We start from the raw sequence: 18,357 nt of genomic DNA on the forward strand, positions 1-18,357 counted from the left end.
TGAAGACCACAGTTGCTGTTTTACAGGTGAGGAAATCAAGGCAAAGGGGGAACACAGCTTTGTGAGAAGTCTGTAACAGAGGCAGACACTGAGCACCTCTCTACCTCACTACTATAACTGAATTCCATGATGAGTGCCCAACACCTCTGGAAGGATAGGAAGAACCTATCTTTCCTCTCTAGCTTGGAGAACCCAGGGAATATATTTTAGGGTTTACTGAACACTCTGACCTGTGTGCTGTGACTCAGACAACCTTGGTGTGTGATTTATCTGATCAAAACCACAGCTGCCTGGAGTGTGAACATCTGTGTCGAAGTTTGTCTTTCCCTGATGGAAAACAAGCACTTCCAGATGACACTTGCTCTCATCTCCTCAGGTAGAAATAGGTCACCTACCAGAAATGTATGTTGAAACACATCTGCATGAGTGACTGCAAGATGTGTTCCAGAATAGTTTAGGGGTTAGGGTGTTGTGAAGTTTTTACTTTATTTGTTTCAGATGATCACAAGATGTTAGGGGTTGGAAGGGGCCTCCAGAAATCATCGAATCAAACCCCCCTGCCAGAGCAGTTGTGTATTTTATTGCCATCATGGGAGGTAGCATAGGATCCTGGGTGTTTGAAGACTAGGCTGATCCTCCAGGTAACAAGAGGCATGCAGGACCTGCAATGCTTCTCTTTGAGAACATCTGCAGTAGAATTCCCCTGATTGAATGTGTTTGATATCTGACCTAACACTTTCAAGTCAATGGAGACTACCTGAAGCATGTATCATCCCATACTAAATTAGAAGGCAAAAGTGGATCAGAGGAATGATAGAAAAGTCTGTATTAGAAGGGAACTCAGGAGATCACCTTCTGTTGAAATCATGGCCTTAGATTAGATTATTCATGGACATTTCAAACCTAGTCTTGAATACTTCCAACCGTGGAGATACCACAGCTTTTCTCACCAACCAAAACAAATGTTGAAGGGTTAATTTAATTGCTAATCACCTGGAAGTGCTGATTTGCCTCTACTGGCTACAGTCAGCTATGAGAGAACAGATTCAATTATGATAGGGGTTATGAGATGAATCCCATTCCCAGCATGACTGTATCTGTTCTGCACACACCAGGCCAAGCCAAGGAAGATGGAAACTTCCATGGGAGTGGTGGTCCTGCATGAGGGGCAGCATAAGGCACAAATCAGATGCACTGACTTTGCTTACAGATTCCATTCTCCCCCATTTCAGAGTTTCTGATTTCCCCTTCTGTTACTGGAGTTTTTACCAGAAAAAGACCTTTTGTTTCACAGAATCAACCAGGTTGGAAGAGACCTCCAAGATCATCAAGTCCAACTGGTCACTCAACCTTATCTAATCAACTAAACCATGGCACTGAGTGCCTCATCCAGTCTTTTCTTAAACACCTCCAGGGATGTTGACCCCAAGCAAATACCTTGTTGTGTGTTTATCTGACCTAATAGGGTTCAGGTACTAGTAGAATACATGCACTATGCCCAGAGAATGTGTGATGACAGTCAACAACCTTCACAGCTGTAACCAATTTTCCATTCAAAAACTGAGGATTGAACTCCAAATCATCTGCATTATTTGTAGTTCTTGAATGTAATTTCCTGTATGCCTAAAAAGAAGTTAAAAAGCAACTGCTCTCTCTGGGTTGAAAGCAGGAATGGTTTCCACTTAGTTTACAGCTTCTGGAACAGTAAAATAATTTTCAGTGAAATTGAAATGGATTTCTGTGGTATGTTAACACTGAGTCAGAATGAACAGGCATATATATCTGACTGACAGTTTTGTAGTTACGACATCAATCCCAGATTTATAGAAGAGAATCACAGAATTGTTTTGGTTAGAAAAGACCTCTAAGACCATCGAGTCCAACCATCAACCTAGCATCACCATGGCCATTAAACCAAGTCCTTAAGTGCCATCTCCACAATTTTTCTTCAGGGATGGTGACTCAACCACTTCCTCAGGCAGCCTGTTACAATGCCTGACCACTCTTTAAGTAAAGAATTTTCCCTAATATCCAATCTAAACCTCTCCTGGCACAATTTCAGGCCATTTCCTCTCATTCTATCAGCTGATACTAGGGAGAAGGCACCAAACCCCCACCTCACTACAACTGTCTTTCAGGTAGTTGTGGAGAGCAATGAGGTCTCCCCTTAACCTCCTCTTCTCAAGACTAAGCAATCCCAGTTCCCTCATCTGTTCCTCATGGATGAGATGCTCCTCATGGATGAGAAAAGTTATAAATTTAAGCCAGAGCTTCTACATTTCTGTAGAGGTGCTTGAAAATTTCTGTTTCAGCTATGCATTTACTCTTCCTTAAATAAAGCCTTAAAGAGTAAGCCACCTGTAGAATAGCATGAGGTTTTGCTTTTCAAACTCCATTAAAATACTTGATAGGTTTGGTTTTTTAATGCCACCATGGAAAGAAGATGAAAGGCAAACCCTTTGAAGCTGTCGTCTGGTAGAGCTGCCATGTTCTGGGCATGCTCTGTCCTGATTCCAGTCAGACTCAAGTAACAATACAAGGACTGTAGACCACAAATAACTCAAAAATTTAGCCATTGGAAAAGTCTTGGTTTCTCCAAAAGAGAAAAACTTCATGTGATGACATGTAGGCATTTATTTAACATGGACAACAGCAAAATGACTGAGATTTGTATGTTTTCACTTAATGTCAAAAAAAAAACAACAAAACAAACCAACCCAAACCAAAAAAACCCAACCCAAACCAAAAAAAAAAACCAAAAAACCCAACAACCCAAAGAGAATGCAAATACAATTTAGCATTCAAACTTATCTTTATGAAAATAATGCAGATCATTTCTCAGCTAGAATTGAGAAAATTACCCCAAACAGTTTTGATGACCTGAGAAAATGATACAAATTGTAAAACCTTTACATTTTACCTGGGGGCCAGGATTGTGATTGTGATTGGTTGCTAATGGTATGTGAAAATGTAAAACCATGAGCCAAAAAATAAAATTAAAATTAAAAATTACTTATCTGCTTGTGGATATAGATTGTTAAAAATGTAGGTTTGGATGTACCTATTGTGAAATAATAAATTGGAAAATGTTTTCAACAGATTTGAAAATACATTCCTACTGGAGTTGGAAAGCTGGTATATACTACCAACGCACACTAGAACTATGCCTTCATATGAGCACACACTTCCATTTGATACAAGGAGTAGGTATTCTGAATGAAAATGCCAAATGCTGAACAAAAATACAAACCTGGTCATGAAAACACTCAGCAGAAGATGATTTCTCTTATCTCACTGTTGGCAAACAACGTGATTTTGAGGCTAGCCCAAATAATAAGCTGGGATTTAGAAATGAATTGTGATATCCTTCTGTGCACATTGCTCCTTGTTAATCTCAGTGAATAAAGGTCTCTTCTATTACCACACAGTAGGAAATAAGTTTGCTTAGTGGGGGAAAGAAGTTCGTGCCAAATGTTTTCTTTTCCTACATGAGAATTTGGACAAATATTTATTCTGGGGGAGAATGTGGAAATGTTGGAAATGTGGATGATCTTTTTACCTTAGATGCCCCTTCTTCTGCCTAGTTATTTATGTCAAGGAGCAGTTCTGCTAAAGGCAAAAGCCCCTAAAAATCTCTGGCTTTTATAGACAGTTGCCTTGTTTCAATCTAAAATCAGTTTTCCCTGTGCACAACATCCTGAGCTTCTTCCTCCTGCTGAGACAAAGAATGGGTGTTGAGAGTCATTGACTCTTGCTCCTTAAATCCAGCACATGGCTTTGCTGTGCTGCCTCTCCTATAGGATTTCACAAGTGACCAGAGAGGTTTGCATGATGAGAAAGGACAGTTGCTGAAGCTGAATTGTCAGAGACAGCTTAGAAAAACCTCAGTGGAGACAGCAGCCATGTACCTTGACAGACTTCTGTGGGCAGGTGCAAGGAGCAGTATGCATGTCCCCTGGGTCTAGAAAGAGTGAGAGATGCTCCTATGTGGAGTGAAGGCAGAAGCTTTGTCCCAGGAGAGGGACACATGGCATCTGAACCTCCTACTCTCTCCTCACCTTTGCCTCCTCCGGATGCTCTACCCAAAAGAAATGCTACCCAGAGGGAGGAGGGACAGGAGGGAGGTGGAAGGAAAGTTCTTTCTATTTGTAGGGTGAGAAAGGAGGAGGAAAGAGTGGAAGGATATTTAAACAAAGGCTAGTGGGAGAGAAGTGTGACAGTTGATAGCAGTGTGAAAAAAGTAACCACTGACCTATTTTTCTCAAGAGTTTTGGTCCCCAAACCACAACAGATGAGTGCTGTCAATTCTGCATCTGAGAAATTTAGAGTTTAAGTAGGGTTGACAAAAAAAAAACCAAATTCCAGATTTTTTGTAAGTGCTTCTTCTGTCTTTTTCAACACACCTGATGGTTTGAAAACCATTCGTGCATTGCTTTTACCTGCAGCTGCAATCTCATTTATGTCATGTCTCTGTCTATCAGTGACCTGTCCAAACAGAAGGCAGACATCTCCCCACCTTCTTACATCCTTTGTTTGTTCCCACAAAGGGGAGGCTTTTGACTCCTTTGAGCCAGCAGGGAGGCTTAGCCTTGGCAATGCTAGTATTTTATGGAGGAACCTTTATTGTATTACCTAAGATGTAGGAATTTTCCTTTTAGAGCTGGTAAGAATAATGACCTTTCCCTTCATCTAATCTAGGCACTAGAGGGCATCCCTCACTTACAGGCTGCACAAAGATACTGTCCCATACTTCCGTGAAGAGTCTTGCAACGCTGAATTCATTCTCCCAGTTTGTCTTACCACCCACTACACTGATTGATGTGGATGACAACACAAAGAACAGAACTGATCTGTCAAACAGTTCCTACTTTGGGACCCAAGTGTCCGTAGCAAAGACACTAAAGATGCACCTCGACCGAAATAAGAATAGCAGTAAACACCCAGCAGCCACACTGAAACCCAAAAGTAAGGTTACAGAAAACGAGGGGCCACAGAACACTTTTCATTAAGTCTGGATCTTCACATGGTCACCAGAGCCTAGAAATTCACTGCAGTTCCTCTGTTGAGCTTTGCAATACCCCCCAAACCTAAATGATTTGAGGCTCTAGCCAGCCTGATCTAGTGTGGGATGTCCCTGCCCATGGCAGGGGGGTTGGAACTAGATGATCCTTGTGGTCTCTTCCAACCCTGACTGATTCTATGATTTTAGTCTATTTTAGAGGAAGAGTCTTGCCAGAGACTTTTGGGACACATTTAGTCAATATACCTGTCAGGACAGAACTAATTTTGCCTTTTTTTACAACAAACAGATATTCAAGAGACTGAACTAATTCCTACCTTTCAGAGATGTTAAAGGCTTTGATACACTGAAGACTGTAAAGATCCTTAGTAATGATAAACAGAAACATCAAAAGTAATCAAGAGTGACATAACCCTGAATCTTTATGAGAAATCCACACAGTGCACCTGATAGCTGAGGACTTAATAGGACTAACAAATCACAAAGTAAATTTGTCTATTGACATCACATAGGAAAAAAAAATGGTGTTTTTTCCCTATTTTCTTCTCCTCCAAAATCTAGAATAAACCTGTATCTTTCCATTCCCACCTCCTCTAGCAGCAGAAGCCATTGAAGGATGTTCTTCCTTGCTTAAACCAAGCTACAAGTTAGTATCCTTTGAAAGTCATATCTGCATGTACAAAGGGAGGACAGCTTATGCCACAAAGAATTCGGTAAGCACTGCCAAGTTTGACCAAGGAAGCACCACTAAATTTAACCAAGAATTGATTACATAGATAAAAATGAGCTTAAGCTTTGTTTCTTTTTTCTATTGGAATGTTAACACACATGATGAAACCTTTCCCCGAAATCCTGGTAGGTAAAGTTTGTGATTAGCACGTCTAGATAAACAGGTCTTTGTCAAAGTGAGCTCACTCTCCTCAGTACACATCTTCAGGACTCACAGTAAGACAATTTGGGAACAAAAGCAATAGCATAGGCTTTGGGTAAAGGGCAGGGAGACAAGCACATCTCCATCTCTAGGGAAAAAAAGAACCTAATTCTGACTTACAGTAAAAGTACTTTGCCATCAGTCCCAGGTCAGCAGTTGGAAAAGGGCTTCCTCTCACTGGTTTCTGATGAATGAGTAGCTGGCTACATAGCTCTGTTTATTCTTCCCTGATAAGACCCAAGATGCATGAGGGAGAAAATTCTCTTTTCTAAGTCTGTAACTCTGTTATGGCTTTCTCTTCATTACAAACAAATGTGTTATGGACACTTGTATTTCAGAACAGACCCATTATAGCTCTGTGTACTCAGTAGCCTCTTGAGAACCTTAGTCTTTCCTTTTAGGTGGTGAAAAGCATCTTCTGTTGTGGATTATGCACTATTTCTCCATCATTTGAGGTATTAAAAACTGGGCTAGATAAGGTCCTGAGCAACCTCTTCTAATTGACCCTGCTTTGAGCAGGATGGTTGGACTAGAAGATCACCAGAGGTCCCTTCCAGGCTCAACCTTTCTATAATTCTGTGCTTCTGTGGTAACACATGCTGAGACCTCAGCCTACTTGCCTAGGTCTGTGTGGGCCTTTCAGGTTATGATCCTAGAAATTGTTGACCTTTAGGATGAGCTGAGTGCTCTCAACATCAAGGAATAGGGATCTGAAATTCCCAGAGCTGCTATTCTCAGACAGACAACAAACCGAGTACTTAGTGGAGTCACCAAGAATAGAAGAGATTCAGGTAGAGTTTTTTTCCCTTTGCCTGAGGGGTTTGAACCTGCATCTCCCAGCTGAAGGTTTGAAAAGCCAGGCAGTATTTGGTGAATGATATTTAAACAACAAGTAAAGGCCAGGAAAGTATCTCCTGGGCCTGTCTAGAGTTTATCTGAAACAGATTTAATTCATTTATGTTGGGGAAAAAGTCTTGTCTAAATATTATGCCTTCTCATGGGAAAAAAGATAAATCACATTTTTTTGGATCAGCTCCAGGAAATTCACAAGTTAAAAAAAAAAAAAAAGGCAGGATAAACAAACCTACTTATAGAGTTGGTATAAGACATTCATCTCTCTCACAACAGCACTTGGATCATCGATTTGTAAGTCAGATCCCAGCACAGAAAACACAGATCAATGCTCAGAAAACTGCAGGACTAAACCAGTTGCTGGGAACCAAGACATCTCAGAGTGAACCTCCAGTTTGCCTCTTGTTCTGCCTGTGGCTTTAGGCAAGCCATTTCTCCCCTTTTTGTACAGATTATGACAGTTAACACCGTGGCTGAAATGTGTTGCATACAAGGAAACATTGGAATTATGCTCACATTATATTGCAATATTATAAACCCTACCTTCTACCAAGGAAGTCAAGAGTGTGACATTTGCTGCTTTTCTTCTTCCTGCAGGCAAATTCAGTCCCAGTCTGTCTAATTTTTCTCGCAAGCAGCGTCCTCCATTCTTGGATTTAGCTCTATCACGACAGAACAGTAGGAGAGAGAAACTTGTCTTTATTCTGCACTTTCTTTCCTGTGTTAATGTAAATATAGAAATTGTACACACCTTATTGACAAATGTGTGGGGTAGTGCCTGCACTAATGACATCTTTCTGAGCTGTATTCTTAACATCCTCCTTGCACCATGTGAGTCTTTCACATTGGTCCTTTGACAAATGCAGACATTTTAATGCCTGTCACAGGGGTGTCAGATCTTCAGGCACCTTTCCACCTAGTGGAACCCCTGGCCCTGATTTGGACACAGATCCTGGGATTGCAAAGACTGAATGTGATTATTAACAGTGCAGCTGCTTACATCTGATTTGGCCACCCCAAGCTCCCAAAACAACCTAGAGAGAAAAATACCCTTCTATAATGACAGATGTCTAGAATGACTTTACCCATCTCTCTCACTTAACTATAAAAGGAAGCCAGATGGCTACTCAAATGTAGATGTCTATGTGGAATCCACCTCCAGTTATCCTGCTACAACTTATGTAGAAACCTGGATAATCAGAAATGTAGTCTACTAAACCCACTACTTACAAGGAATAAGGATGAGGCAGTAGGAAATGCTGAAGTTAAAATCCCAGATAGTCATCAGCTATTTATCCCACTATCCCAAAACCTGGGTAACCAGGAATGTAGTCTACCAAGCCCAATACTTACAAGGAATAAAGATAAGGCAGTAGGAAATGCCGAAGCTAAAGTCCCAGATAGCCTTTGGTGATCTATCCCACTATCCCAAATGCCTACATCACTTTGTTTAACAAAATGCATCCCACACCTGCCTTTCTGCAGTACCTCAGTGTTTGAAACATTTGAGACACATCCTCTTATGCAGTTCCATTTCTTCCTCAGCCTGAGGGAGTTTTAACCTGTGTCTTTTAGAAAAGTGCAGCAGGCAGCTGGCAGTGAATAGCTAATGTTAAAATGCTTTAAACGCTGGATAGAAACAGTGACCAGAACCCAGATCTCTCCCATCCCAAATGAATGACCTGGTCATTAGATAACAGTCCTCACTACATTTACACTTCTGCTTCTGTCCAGTAAATATTTTATTATCCCCAAATAAGGCTGATGAGCTTTCATTTTTAATTTTTTGGGTTTTGTTTATTTTTTTTCCAGAATAACCAATCTCTGAGTAGTAAGCAAGCAAGCATGCTTAACTAGATATTTTGAAGTGCAGGTTCAAGTTCCTTCAGGCAGAGGAAGGAACTAAACTTGAAATACTTGTTTGGATGGTTGCTTTTACCTACTAAGAGATACCACAACTTTGACTATGTTGTGCATCAGTAAATGTCTTCAGAGGACACTTAATTCTGAAGCAAAACCAGCTGGTGAAATACCTAGATGGTTAGTGCTGACAGAATGCAAATCCAACCCTTCCAGGTGTCAAGCAAACAAGGAACAAGGTTTGGTTTTGCCACATCTCTACAGAGTGCTTGAGCTTGTTCTCTAACTGTGACACCTCCAGGTATAGCCTGACCAATTTTCTCCGTTTACACATGTTGCTTCATAAAACTTGTGGGGATCTTTCTTCTAGCATTTTAGCAGAAAAGAGAAATGAGTCCTCATGTTTGGGCTGAGGACTTTGCATTCTTACTAGCTTGTACTTGTATGGATGAAGCCTGTGGAATGAGAACTTAAAGTGGACATGTCTCTGACTACTAGTTGGAGGTGAAGCAAGGTAACAGAGGAAACCCAAGTAAGCAAGGTGAAGCAGTAACAGAGGAAAACATGTGTGGATGCAGGGTTCAGATTTCAGTGTCTACAGAGGGAGATAAATGGAACTTATGTCACTGAAACAGTTTTGTGACCTATCATACTTATTCTGCAAGAGTAACTCTTGGACTGCTATGTACTAGAAAGGTTGTGAGGTTGCCTTCTCTGGAGACTTTCAAAATCTTCCTGGATGTGATCCTGTTCAGCCTGTGCTAGGTGACCCTGTTTTAGCAGCGGGGTTGGGCTAAACAATCTCCAGAGGTCCCTTGCACCCTCTACCATTCTGTGATTCTTTAACTGAGGACATTGCAGGTTGGTTAAAATGGCTTTTTGTATGACAATGAGTGTGGCCTTTAGTGACAACAGTGAAACAGCCTATGACTTTCCAGATAGTTTTGATCAAAAGGCCTTCAAGTAGCTTATGCCATCTAAGTTGATGCCTCAGGGACACTGCGACTTACATATGCCTGGCTGAATTAGAGTCGCCTCCTTGTTTTCTGCTTGCAGTGTGAGGCATGGTCTGCACAGCCTGCACAGTCACTTTCTTCCCCTGCTGTTGCCCTCTGCAAATCTCTACTCTGGTCAGTGAAGGGTCAGAGGCAAAACTGTGCCTAATTACTCACTTCTCCTCCAGTATCTCACAGTGACAAAACCAAACCCAGCGTATTCTGTCTTTTCTCTACTCAAAAGACATGCAAAGGAGAAAGAAATAAAAAGGCAGCCCTACACCTCCATGTTTTGTTTTTGTTGTTGTTGAGTGATGACTGTAACTACAATTGATAGAACAATTTCTTTTGGAACAGTTTCTCAACAAGAAGTGAGGTTTTTTCCTCAGGTGAAGTTTTGCAGGCATTGAGAGTCTTGGGTTTGTTTTTCATTCAAAACAAAGCAAAGCAACATTTATCCATCCTGTACAAGTAACTGAATTGAAAGGGTAACAAAATATATAGAACTCTGTTTGGAGTTTCTCAACAAGAAGTGAGGTTTTTTCCTCTGGTGAAGTTTTGCAGGCATTGAGAGTCTTGGGTTTGTTTTTCATTCAAAACAAAGCAAAGCAACATTTATCCATCCTGTACAAGTAACTGAGTTGAAGGGGTAAAAAAAATATATAGAACTCTGTTCACTGAAAAATGTCAGTGTTCTGTGAAAAATGTCACAGAATCACAGAATGTCAGGGGCTGGAAGGGACCTTGAGAGATCATCTAGTCCACCCCCCTGCCAAAGGAGGATCACCTATACCAGGTCACACAGGAACTCATCCAGGCGAGTCTTAAATATCTCCAGAGAGGGAGACTCCACAACCCCCCAGGCAGCCTGTTCTGTCACCCTCAACACAGTCTTATTTTTTCTCCTTTATTGGAAATTTCCCTAGAAATAATGTTCACTCCCAATCCATCTCCTTCTGTTTTCCCAAACTGAGACCCACCTATCAGGTGAGGAAAGAGAACAAAATTCACTTGTAGAAAATAAAACAAAAGAAATGACAGCACTGTCTAGGACTTGTTATTCTCACCTTCAACTTACCTTCTCAAAATACCTCCTAAGAGGGAAGCATTGAGGCATTCTGGTGGTGAAAGGCGCCTCTTCACCTCTGCAATGGTCACTTTGTACTTCGAAGTGGAGCTGAGCAGAGATAAGCGACCAGGAACAGAGCAGAAGAGGTCGGTGGGGTTAACAACGCAGGTGCCACCTATGAAACAAAAGAAATACTAGAGCAGGGGAAACATCATATTCCATGTTTTGACAAATTCATGAAGAGCAAATCCTGCTGTTTAATTGTGATTGGTTTTGACAGTGGTGGTTTTGTTTGGGGTTTTTTTTTTTTTTTTTGGTTTGGGGCTTTTTTTTTGAGTATTTTGGAGGAGTGGTTTTCTTTTTGGGTTTAAACACTGTATCGCAATTTTGCTTTGAGAAAGATGAATGGATTAAAATTCCATTCTGGGAAAACAAAATTAGTGTACCTTATGAATTTTACAATCAAATGAGATCAAGATGGTGACCTCATTTGGTTTCATGCTGAGGAAAAATGGCATACTGTCAGTCTGCTGAGTCTTGTATCTGATACAATTAACAACATAAGACTGAACCAGATTCAGGTATTTAAAAAAAGCTGTTAGTAAAAAATTTAGGACATTGGTTGTAACAAGAAATGTTAATTTTGCCTCTCATAGGAGTGTTTAGGATGACAAAAATGCAACAGCACTATAGATTTGCCATGATTTGCAGCCACAATGGTTTTCTAAGGCTTTGAACTCCCAAATACTACTCTTAAAGTTTGATCAGGTCATGTTAATGACTGAATCTATTGAGCTACGTCAGTTTATTTCAGGTTAGTTCTCAAACTGTTTCTTTCTTGGAAGTGGCAATTACTTGGCTTGGGTCTAAAACTGCTGAATGATCACCAAACCTTTCAATGTAGCCTGCGATCAATAACACCTCAGGCAAAATCTTTTTCTTTTTAACTTGAAGTTAATATGTAACACACCAAGAAAGAAAACTTTCCCTGCAACAGATAGAGGAGGATAGTACAAACTCCTACGGGAAAGATAAATAAAATCTTAAGGACTATCACATATTTTATCACCAAGTGCAAAACACTTCTCTTTGACCTGCCTTCTCCAACCTAAGCACAATAAAAAATTCAGTGGAAGAAATAAATCTTAACCACTGCATGCACAATTCTTCCCTGGGGGAAAGATGAGAAAAAAGGATAAGCTGCATATGACAGTGATATAAAATATCATATAATTCAATACACTACTAGAAGGAGTTCAGATGGTTTCTGTGCGGACAAGGAGATAAAGACCCTCTTACAGCAGAAAGGATTTGTGCTTATCATTCAAGTTTAAAGGAAAGATAATATATTTTTTAAAATACCATGACAATTTCTTCCTGTGAGCACCTTAATCTTTCTGCACTGCATGAATCACTTTATTATGCTTAAAGCTTTCAGTTTTTTAATCTAGATTAGGAATGGAATGGAATGGAATGGAATGGAATGGAGTGGAATAAAATATAAAATAAAATAAAATAATATAAAATAAAATAAAATAAAATGAAGTAAAATAAAATAAAATAATCACAGCCCCCTTTAGACAAGATCCTGACACCTCTACTTTATTTTCTTCCATTCTTAAAATTAAAGTGACTATATTTGGTCCAGTTTCAGCAGAGAGAGAAATAGAGCCAAGGGATGAAACTTCATTAGAGGCAGACTATTGCTTGCTTACATAAGGCTAACAGAAATTCTTTCCAAATATTTCAGCTCTTGAAGGTATATTTAAACATTTGTGCTGACAGCAGAACCAAAAAATAACATCTCTTGGTATAAATCCCAGACGGGTGAGATCCTGACTCGATGCAACAAGATATTTAATGACTTCTCAAATTATGCCACAGGGTAGATCTTAGTGTCCACTTCTCAGACAGAATATAGAGACAAATATTGCATCACCAAACATCAAGGCATTTATGCACATTTTTGCACAGCTCAAAGCTACAATTCATGAGCTCATAAGCTCAAATACAGAAATCTGGTGCCACGTGTTGCGGGGATTTTTTTATTGTGTTGATGTTTGAGTTGCTTGGGTTTTGGGTTTTGTTTTCCATACCTGAGGCAGCACTGCACAAAAATCTGTAAATACTTTCAGTCAATGTTTTCAAACTTCTGATCTGTCAGGTACATTTGGGAAGAATGTTAACACTGAGTAGATTTGTTTGTTTGGCATCTCCTGCCACACAATACATATACACACCTGTACATATGTATGTGTCAAGAAAAGAGTAGCAATGTCCACACATTTATTTACTTCAATAATTCTGCAAATTCTATGATGAGGGGGATGGTACTGAAATTAGTGTCATATTTAAGTTTATCTTCTTGCCAGGTTAAGCCAGTATGTGCACCATTTATTCCAGACAAATAATTCTTCCTTTAACCCTAAAGCCTGATAACCTGAAGCTGCTCCTACCCTAACCAGAACTTACTGGAAAACTTCTTATCACTGTTTAGTAGAAGTTTTTTTTACAGTCTAAAGTGTTTACAAATATTACACCTATGCAATATGATCTTATACAAAGCAATTCCAAGTAAGCCAAGTATGGGTTAAAAGTAAAAGAAAACAACAAGTCTAAGTCAAATTATTTCACTATATTAATTATTCATTGACACAGCAAGAGAGAGTGGTATGGTGCTTTCTAGATGAAGCCATGCCTTTGTCACAAACTGTGTGCAGTTTTGAAGGCATAGATCTACTACCAAAAAACACCACCTTGGAAAGGAGACGGATGAAGTTCTGGCCTTTACACTAGGTGGTAAACAGAAACAGGCATGGCAATAAACAAAGGAGGGCTGCTAAAAGGAGAAAGGAAAGAGTAAGTGCAACCTCACTGGGAGATGAAGAATTAGGTTTCTTGCCAAACATAAATGATTTGTTGTATTTCTTCCCTCATATTCTGGTCATGCATTAGAGTGGACAAATTACTCTGTGAAGAAGTGCAACTCAGTGAGGAGAGGACAAGGTATGTTTTAAGCTGCAGCAAACAACAGTGGCAACAACTGGCTTTTCTTTCCCATTAAACCCATGACACTGTAGGAGTTATTGAAAAAGTCAGTCCTTGTTAACTGTTGTGCTGATCTTGTCATAACAGAGTATTTGAGAGGTGGGATGCTCACAAACACCAGTGGAAGAAGCAGAAGAAAATGCCTTCAAAAATGGAATAAAAATTATGTCTTTCATGAATCTATCTGAACAACCTGAAGATCTCTATTCCTCTTAACAACTTTTACTTACTTTAGAAAAGTTTACAGCCTTGTTTCTGATGCCAGGATACATAGAATCATAAAATTGTTAGGGTTGGAAGAGGCCTCAAGGATCATCCAGTTCCAACTCCCTTGCCATGGCCAGGGACACCTCACATTAGGTCAGGTTGCTCACAGCCACATCCAGCCTGGCCTTAAAAACCTGCAGGGATGAGGCTTCTACCACCTCCCTGGGCAACCTGTTCCAGTGTCTGAGCTCCCTCACAGGGAAGAATTTCTTCCTAACCCTATCAGATCATTAGATGAAGAGCCCCACACTGCCATGGCTCACCAGTGTACACAAAGAAGGGAAAAGTGTGGCCATTGCTCCCTGACTATTTACCCACACCTTTGGTCCTACTGCAATGCTAGGAAAAAGAATATGAGAGCAGGCAGAAGGTGAGATGACCAGTAGGATCATCCAGCAGATTGCTTCAGCAATTCTGTGCTCCAAGTACCTCCTGACATGGGCCTGTGAATGTTAAAAACAGTGATTACGTGGTCTAGTCTGACATCATCTGTTGCCATAAGATACGGAGTTAGAGGTGACTGTAAATGGTGATAGTTGTGCTCTTACAGCCACAGATATCTAAAGATACAAGCAAGACAAGATTTAGGTGAAGGGAGAATATCTTTTATATTGAAAGTGATAGATTACGGGGGGGGAAGAAAGAAAAGAAGAGTGGAAGATTTCAGGCACACAAAACCTTCTTCAGGGCTTCTCTTTCATCCAACTCTATTCAATTACTTCCTCTTTCTTCATGACAGAATTTTACCCTCTGATCTGTCATCTTCATGTTGATTTCAACAAATATCATTGTTCAAAAGGAAAAAGATGTGTGAGGAAGAGATATGCTTTGTGCAGTGGTACACATTTGGGTGAAAGACCCACAACCATATACTGTCATATATGGAATAGCCTCAGCTTGCAAATCACCTCAGAAATTATATATATAACCTGATCCAGTTGGAGATGCTCCTTGCAGGAGGGATGAGCCTAGTTCTACCTCTTCAAGGTTCCTTTCAACTCAAGCTGTTCTCTGATTCTATTCTATAATTATTGTGAAGTGGTCTGAGGGAGAGGAATAACAAAAGACTATGATCCTTTTCTCTGTCTTACTTTTAGGGCCCTATCCTTTTCACTCTAGCTGGTTGGTTCATACAAAGCACAACATAGTCTTTTGTGTAAACTGTGCTTTTGCTTTGTTTCCCAAGCTGAAGAGGAACCAAAGTTAGGCTGTGTAATACTGCAAAACGTAGTCACAGCAAACATTGGGAGAGTATTTTCCCTTCCTTATTCCTCTCTCCCCATCAAATAGCACAAGTCAGTGCAAAATGCCAACATAAGCTGATGATGGGTTGTGTAGATGACAGCAAGGAGAATGACAGAGCCTTACTGCAACCCACCAGTCTTGTCAACACAATGAAAATCCCAATAACACATGATGGCAGAAAGAGCTTGGTCTGTTTTGATTGTAGCTTTCCCTTTGTATAGACACAGAGGACAATGGGGTGGCTGGAGTGTGATGATTTATTCTGGTTTAGTTATGTGCTTGGGCATCTGCTGAAATCTAAGTCTCCCTGATGCCCTTGGAGTGAAATATTTGTGAATATTTTCACTGACAAAATCCATATTCTCACATATTATATGCTCTTTATAAGTAATGTCATTGCATTATTAGGAATGAAAGAAATACCCCTTAATGTCACTGGATGATTTTAGCACTTAAACCCAAACAATTGTTTTTAGATGTGTGCCTATAATTTTCTGCAGATACACTCTGCAAGGCCATTGCCTACTTGTTAATTGCAACAGCTGCCATGTGCTGTGTATTTTATATTCATTCAGACAAGGTAGTCCCTTTCACCAAGGTAGTCACCCACAAATATCATGTGGTTATGGAAGGCAACATCATAATATCCTGGTGACAACAGCACAGTGCAAAAGTACTGCTTTCTTTTGGTTTTGCATGTTTGTGTGCTTCTGTACATTATTAAGGACAAGCACGCCTGAGTGCCTACAGATTAATCTTATATAAAATATTAATAGCATGCTATGCTTTTTATTAGTTTATTATTTATATCTACAGGTGCTGTTGGTGGGAGTCTCCAGCTTACAGTGAGTTTTCTGCTCTGTTCTGAAATTCAGGCAAGCTTACAGTACATTACAAAATAAAGACATGAAAATCTACTTCTCAGTTCTGGGTTTTTTTGTTGTCATTGTTGTCATTGGTTTTGTTGGTTGGTTTTTTTTTTTTATTTTTCTCTAGCAAGTAGCAAATCTAATCAAGCAGTTAACTGTATAGGGTTTATCAGTACTATTTAATCCCATGTTCAGTTCCCAAAGGTCTATAAGCAATTTAAAACGTTCTACAAATTATTCTCTCATCACCCAGTTATTAATCTCAGGAACTAAATAGACACAATTCTAAAACTCATTTACATTTGTTAGAAAAAATAGTAGGTACAGAGGTCTTTTTTTTCCCCCCAGTTATTCTTCTGGTCTCCCTTAAATGAACAAACTTTGCATCATGTAACTAATGACTAGTAAACCAGCTCACTCCATGAACAGAAACACTTCTGTACATCACTGTAACATTGATGTTAAGGAAAGGACATGTCAGCATGCAGAAAACATTTTGTTTTTCCTAAAAAAAAAAAAAAAATCATTAAATTCAGTAGGACTGCAGGAATTGTCAGCAGTTTTTAAGATCAGCCTCTTAGCTACACACAGGCGTTAAGGCTGTTAAGACTGTGATGAGTTTTAAGTTTATGCAATGTTAAAAATAATAAGCTTCAATGATAAAAATTATAAATTAAAAAAATAAAATAGGAGAAGTAATCTGTTATGATGGAAAACAGAATTATAAAATAGTGAAAATTGTTACAGGATCTTAACTTTAAAATTTGTATCACCATGGAAGGGGATGTTAAATCTCAGGTACCCAGGACCAACCCTACACCAGCAAGATATGTCAGCACCAATATAGGAGAAGTCTTACCAAATCCAAACAAAAAAGAGGTCTACTTCATTTCTCTTTCCTATCCACAAAGTCATAAGAACTCATCACCACTTTTCAACATCTCTCTGGGCCATCTCTGTGGCAGTAGTTGGAGAAATCACTGTCCATTGTTGCACAATGTGCAAGAACCTGTGCTGGTTACTGTAAGGCTGCAGGTGGACGAAGGCTTGGACTGATGTGTACAGTGTGGGTTGTGTGAGAGAGAATCTGGGAAGGGTTTGTGAGGGTGTGGTGTTTGAGGCTCTGCCTGTGGTGTCTGAAGAGTAGGCTCCACATGAGGCAAAGTGAATGATGTTGAAGCTGGGGGTAACGGTTTATGAGCATTGTGTGTCCATTTGTGTTCTAGTTCTATACTCTTCCCTGAGTGTGTGCCTGAGTTTGCAGAATGCCATGGACTGGACTGCAGGTTGTTCATCTCGTGTGTGTGTGACTCCAGAACCTCCACTGAGGAAGGTCAAGCTGAGATTGTGTGGATCACGACATCCCACAGCTCAGAATGGAGCAAAGGAAAAGAAAACTTAGAATGCATCACCTCTACCCCATCAGGAGAGGAGACTAGCGCAGATTCCCAAAGCGGGTGAATTCCTACTGAGGGGCTTTTCATTGCTCCTCCATAGACAGCCAGAAAATCCCCCTTTGCAGAGCAGTAGGGAAAACAAATAAACTCACTGGAAAAAAAGAAAAACAACCCAAACCAATCAAAACAAACCCTCAAACAGACAAAGCACCAAACTGCAACCTCACATCTCTTACCCAAACCTCTGCCAAAGGTCTTGCTGGTACAAGGACCACAGGGAACGAACTGCACTCCCTTCCCGGCCCAGCGAAGCGCTCGACATCCGGAAATAGCCAACCCGCAGCTAAGTCCCCCCCGTTCCCTTCTCGAGCCTGAAACTCCCGGGGAGCTGAAAGTCGCCGACTGGTTTGGCTTTAGTCGGCTGGAGATTATCTCAGCTGGAGCCGCAAGAGCCATTAATTAAGCCAGCTATTTAGGATTTTAATGCGATTTAAATTGGCCCCTGGAATAGAAAAGAGGAGAAAAAGACAACAGTGCTAATGACAGTGCATTAAGATCTGAACACAATGATGGGCTATTAGAAGAGTCCCGAGGCTCTTGTAAGGTTCAGAAGAGCCAGAAAAAGGGAAGGAAGAGGACAACAAAGAGAAGACAAGGAAGTGATCTACTTTCCCCTCGGTGGGCTCCAGGCTGGGCACGGGGAGACGGTTCAGCCCCGTCCAGGATCATCCTCACCGCCCGGAGCTGCCAAGCGGGCAGGGAAACATGCCCTGCCCGGCCTTGCCTGCCCCTGGGGCGGGACGC

The 18,357-nt window shown here is 40.4% G+C and overlaps 1 protein-coding gene across 1 annotated transcript in view; it reads right to left on the reverse strand.

The window, feature by feature from the left end:
* TFAP2D (transcription factor AP-2 delta) overlaps positions 1–18,357 on the reverse strand; it is a 53,728-nt gene that overhangs the window by 25,613 nt on the left and 9,758 nt on the right. The window contains exons 4-5 of the mRNA XM_054383694.1: positions 10,737–10,902; positions 7,347–7,465 (exon numbers count right to left, since the gene is read on the reverse strand). Of these exons, the coding sequence (XP_054239669.1) occupies positions 7,347–7,465; positions 10,737–10,902 (285 nt within the window). The remainder of the gene's footprint in view (positions 1–7,346; positions 7,466–10,736; positions 10,903–18,357) is intronic.

Source organism: Indicator indicator, chromosome 9 (genome assembly GCF_027791375.1).
Source record: "Indicator indicator isolate 239-I01 chromosome 9, UM_Iind_1.1, whole genome shotgun sequence".
Taxonomy (NCBI): Eukaryota; Metazoa; Chordata; class Aves; order Piciformes; family Indicatoridae; genus Indicator; species Indicator indicator.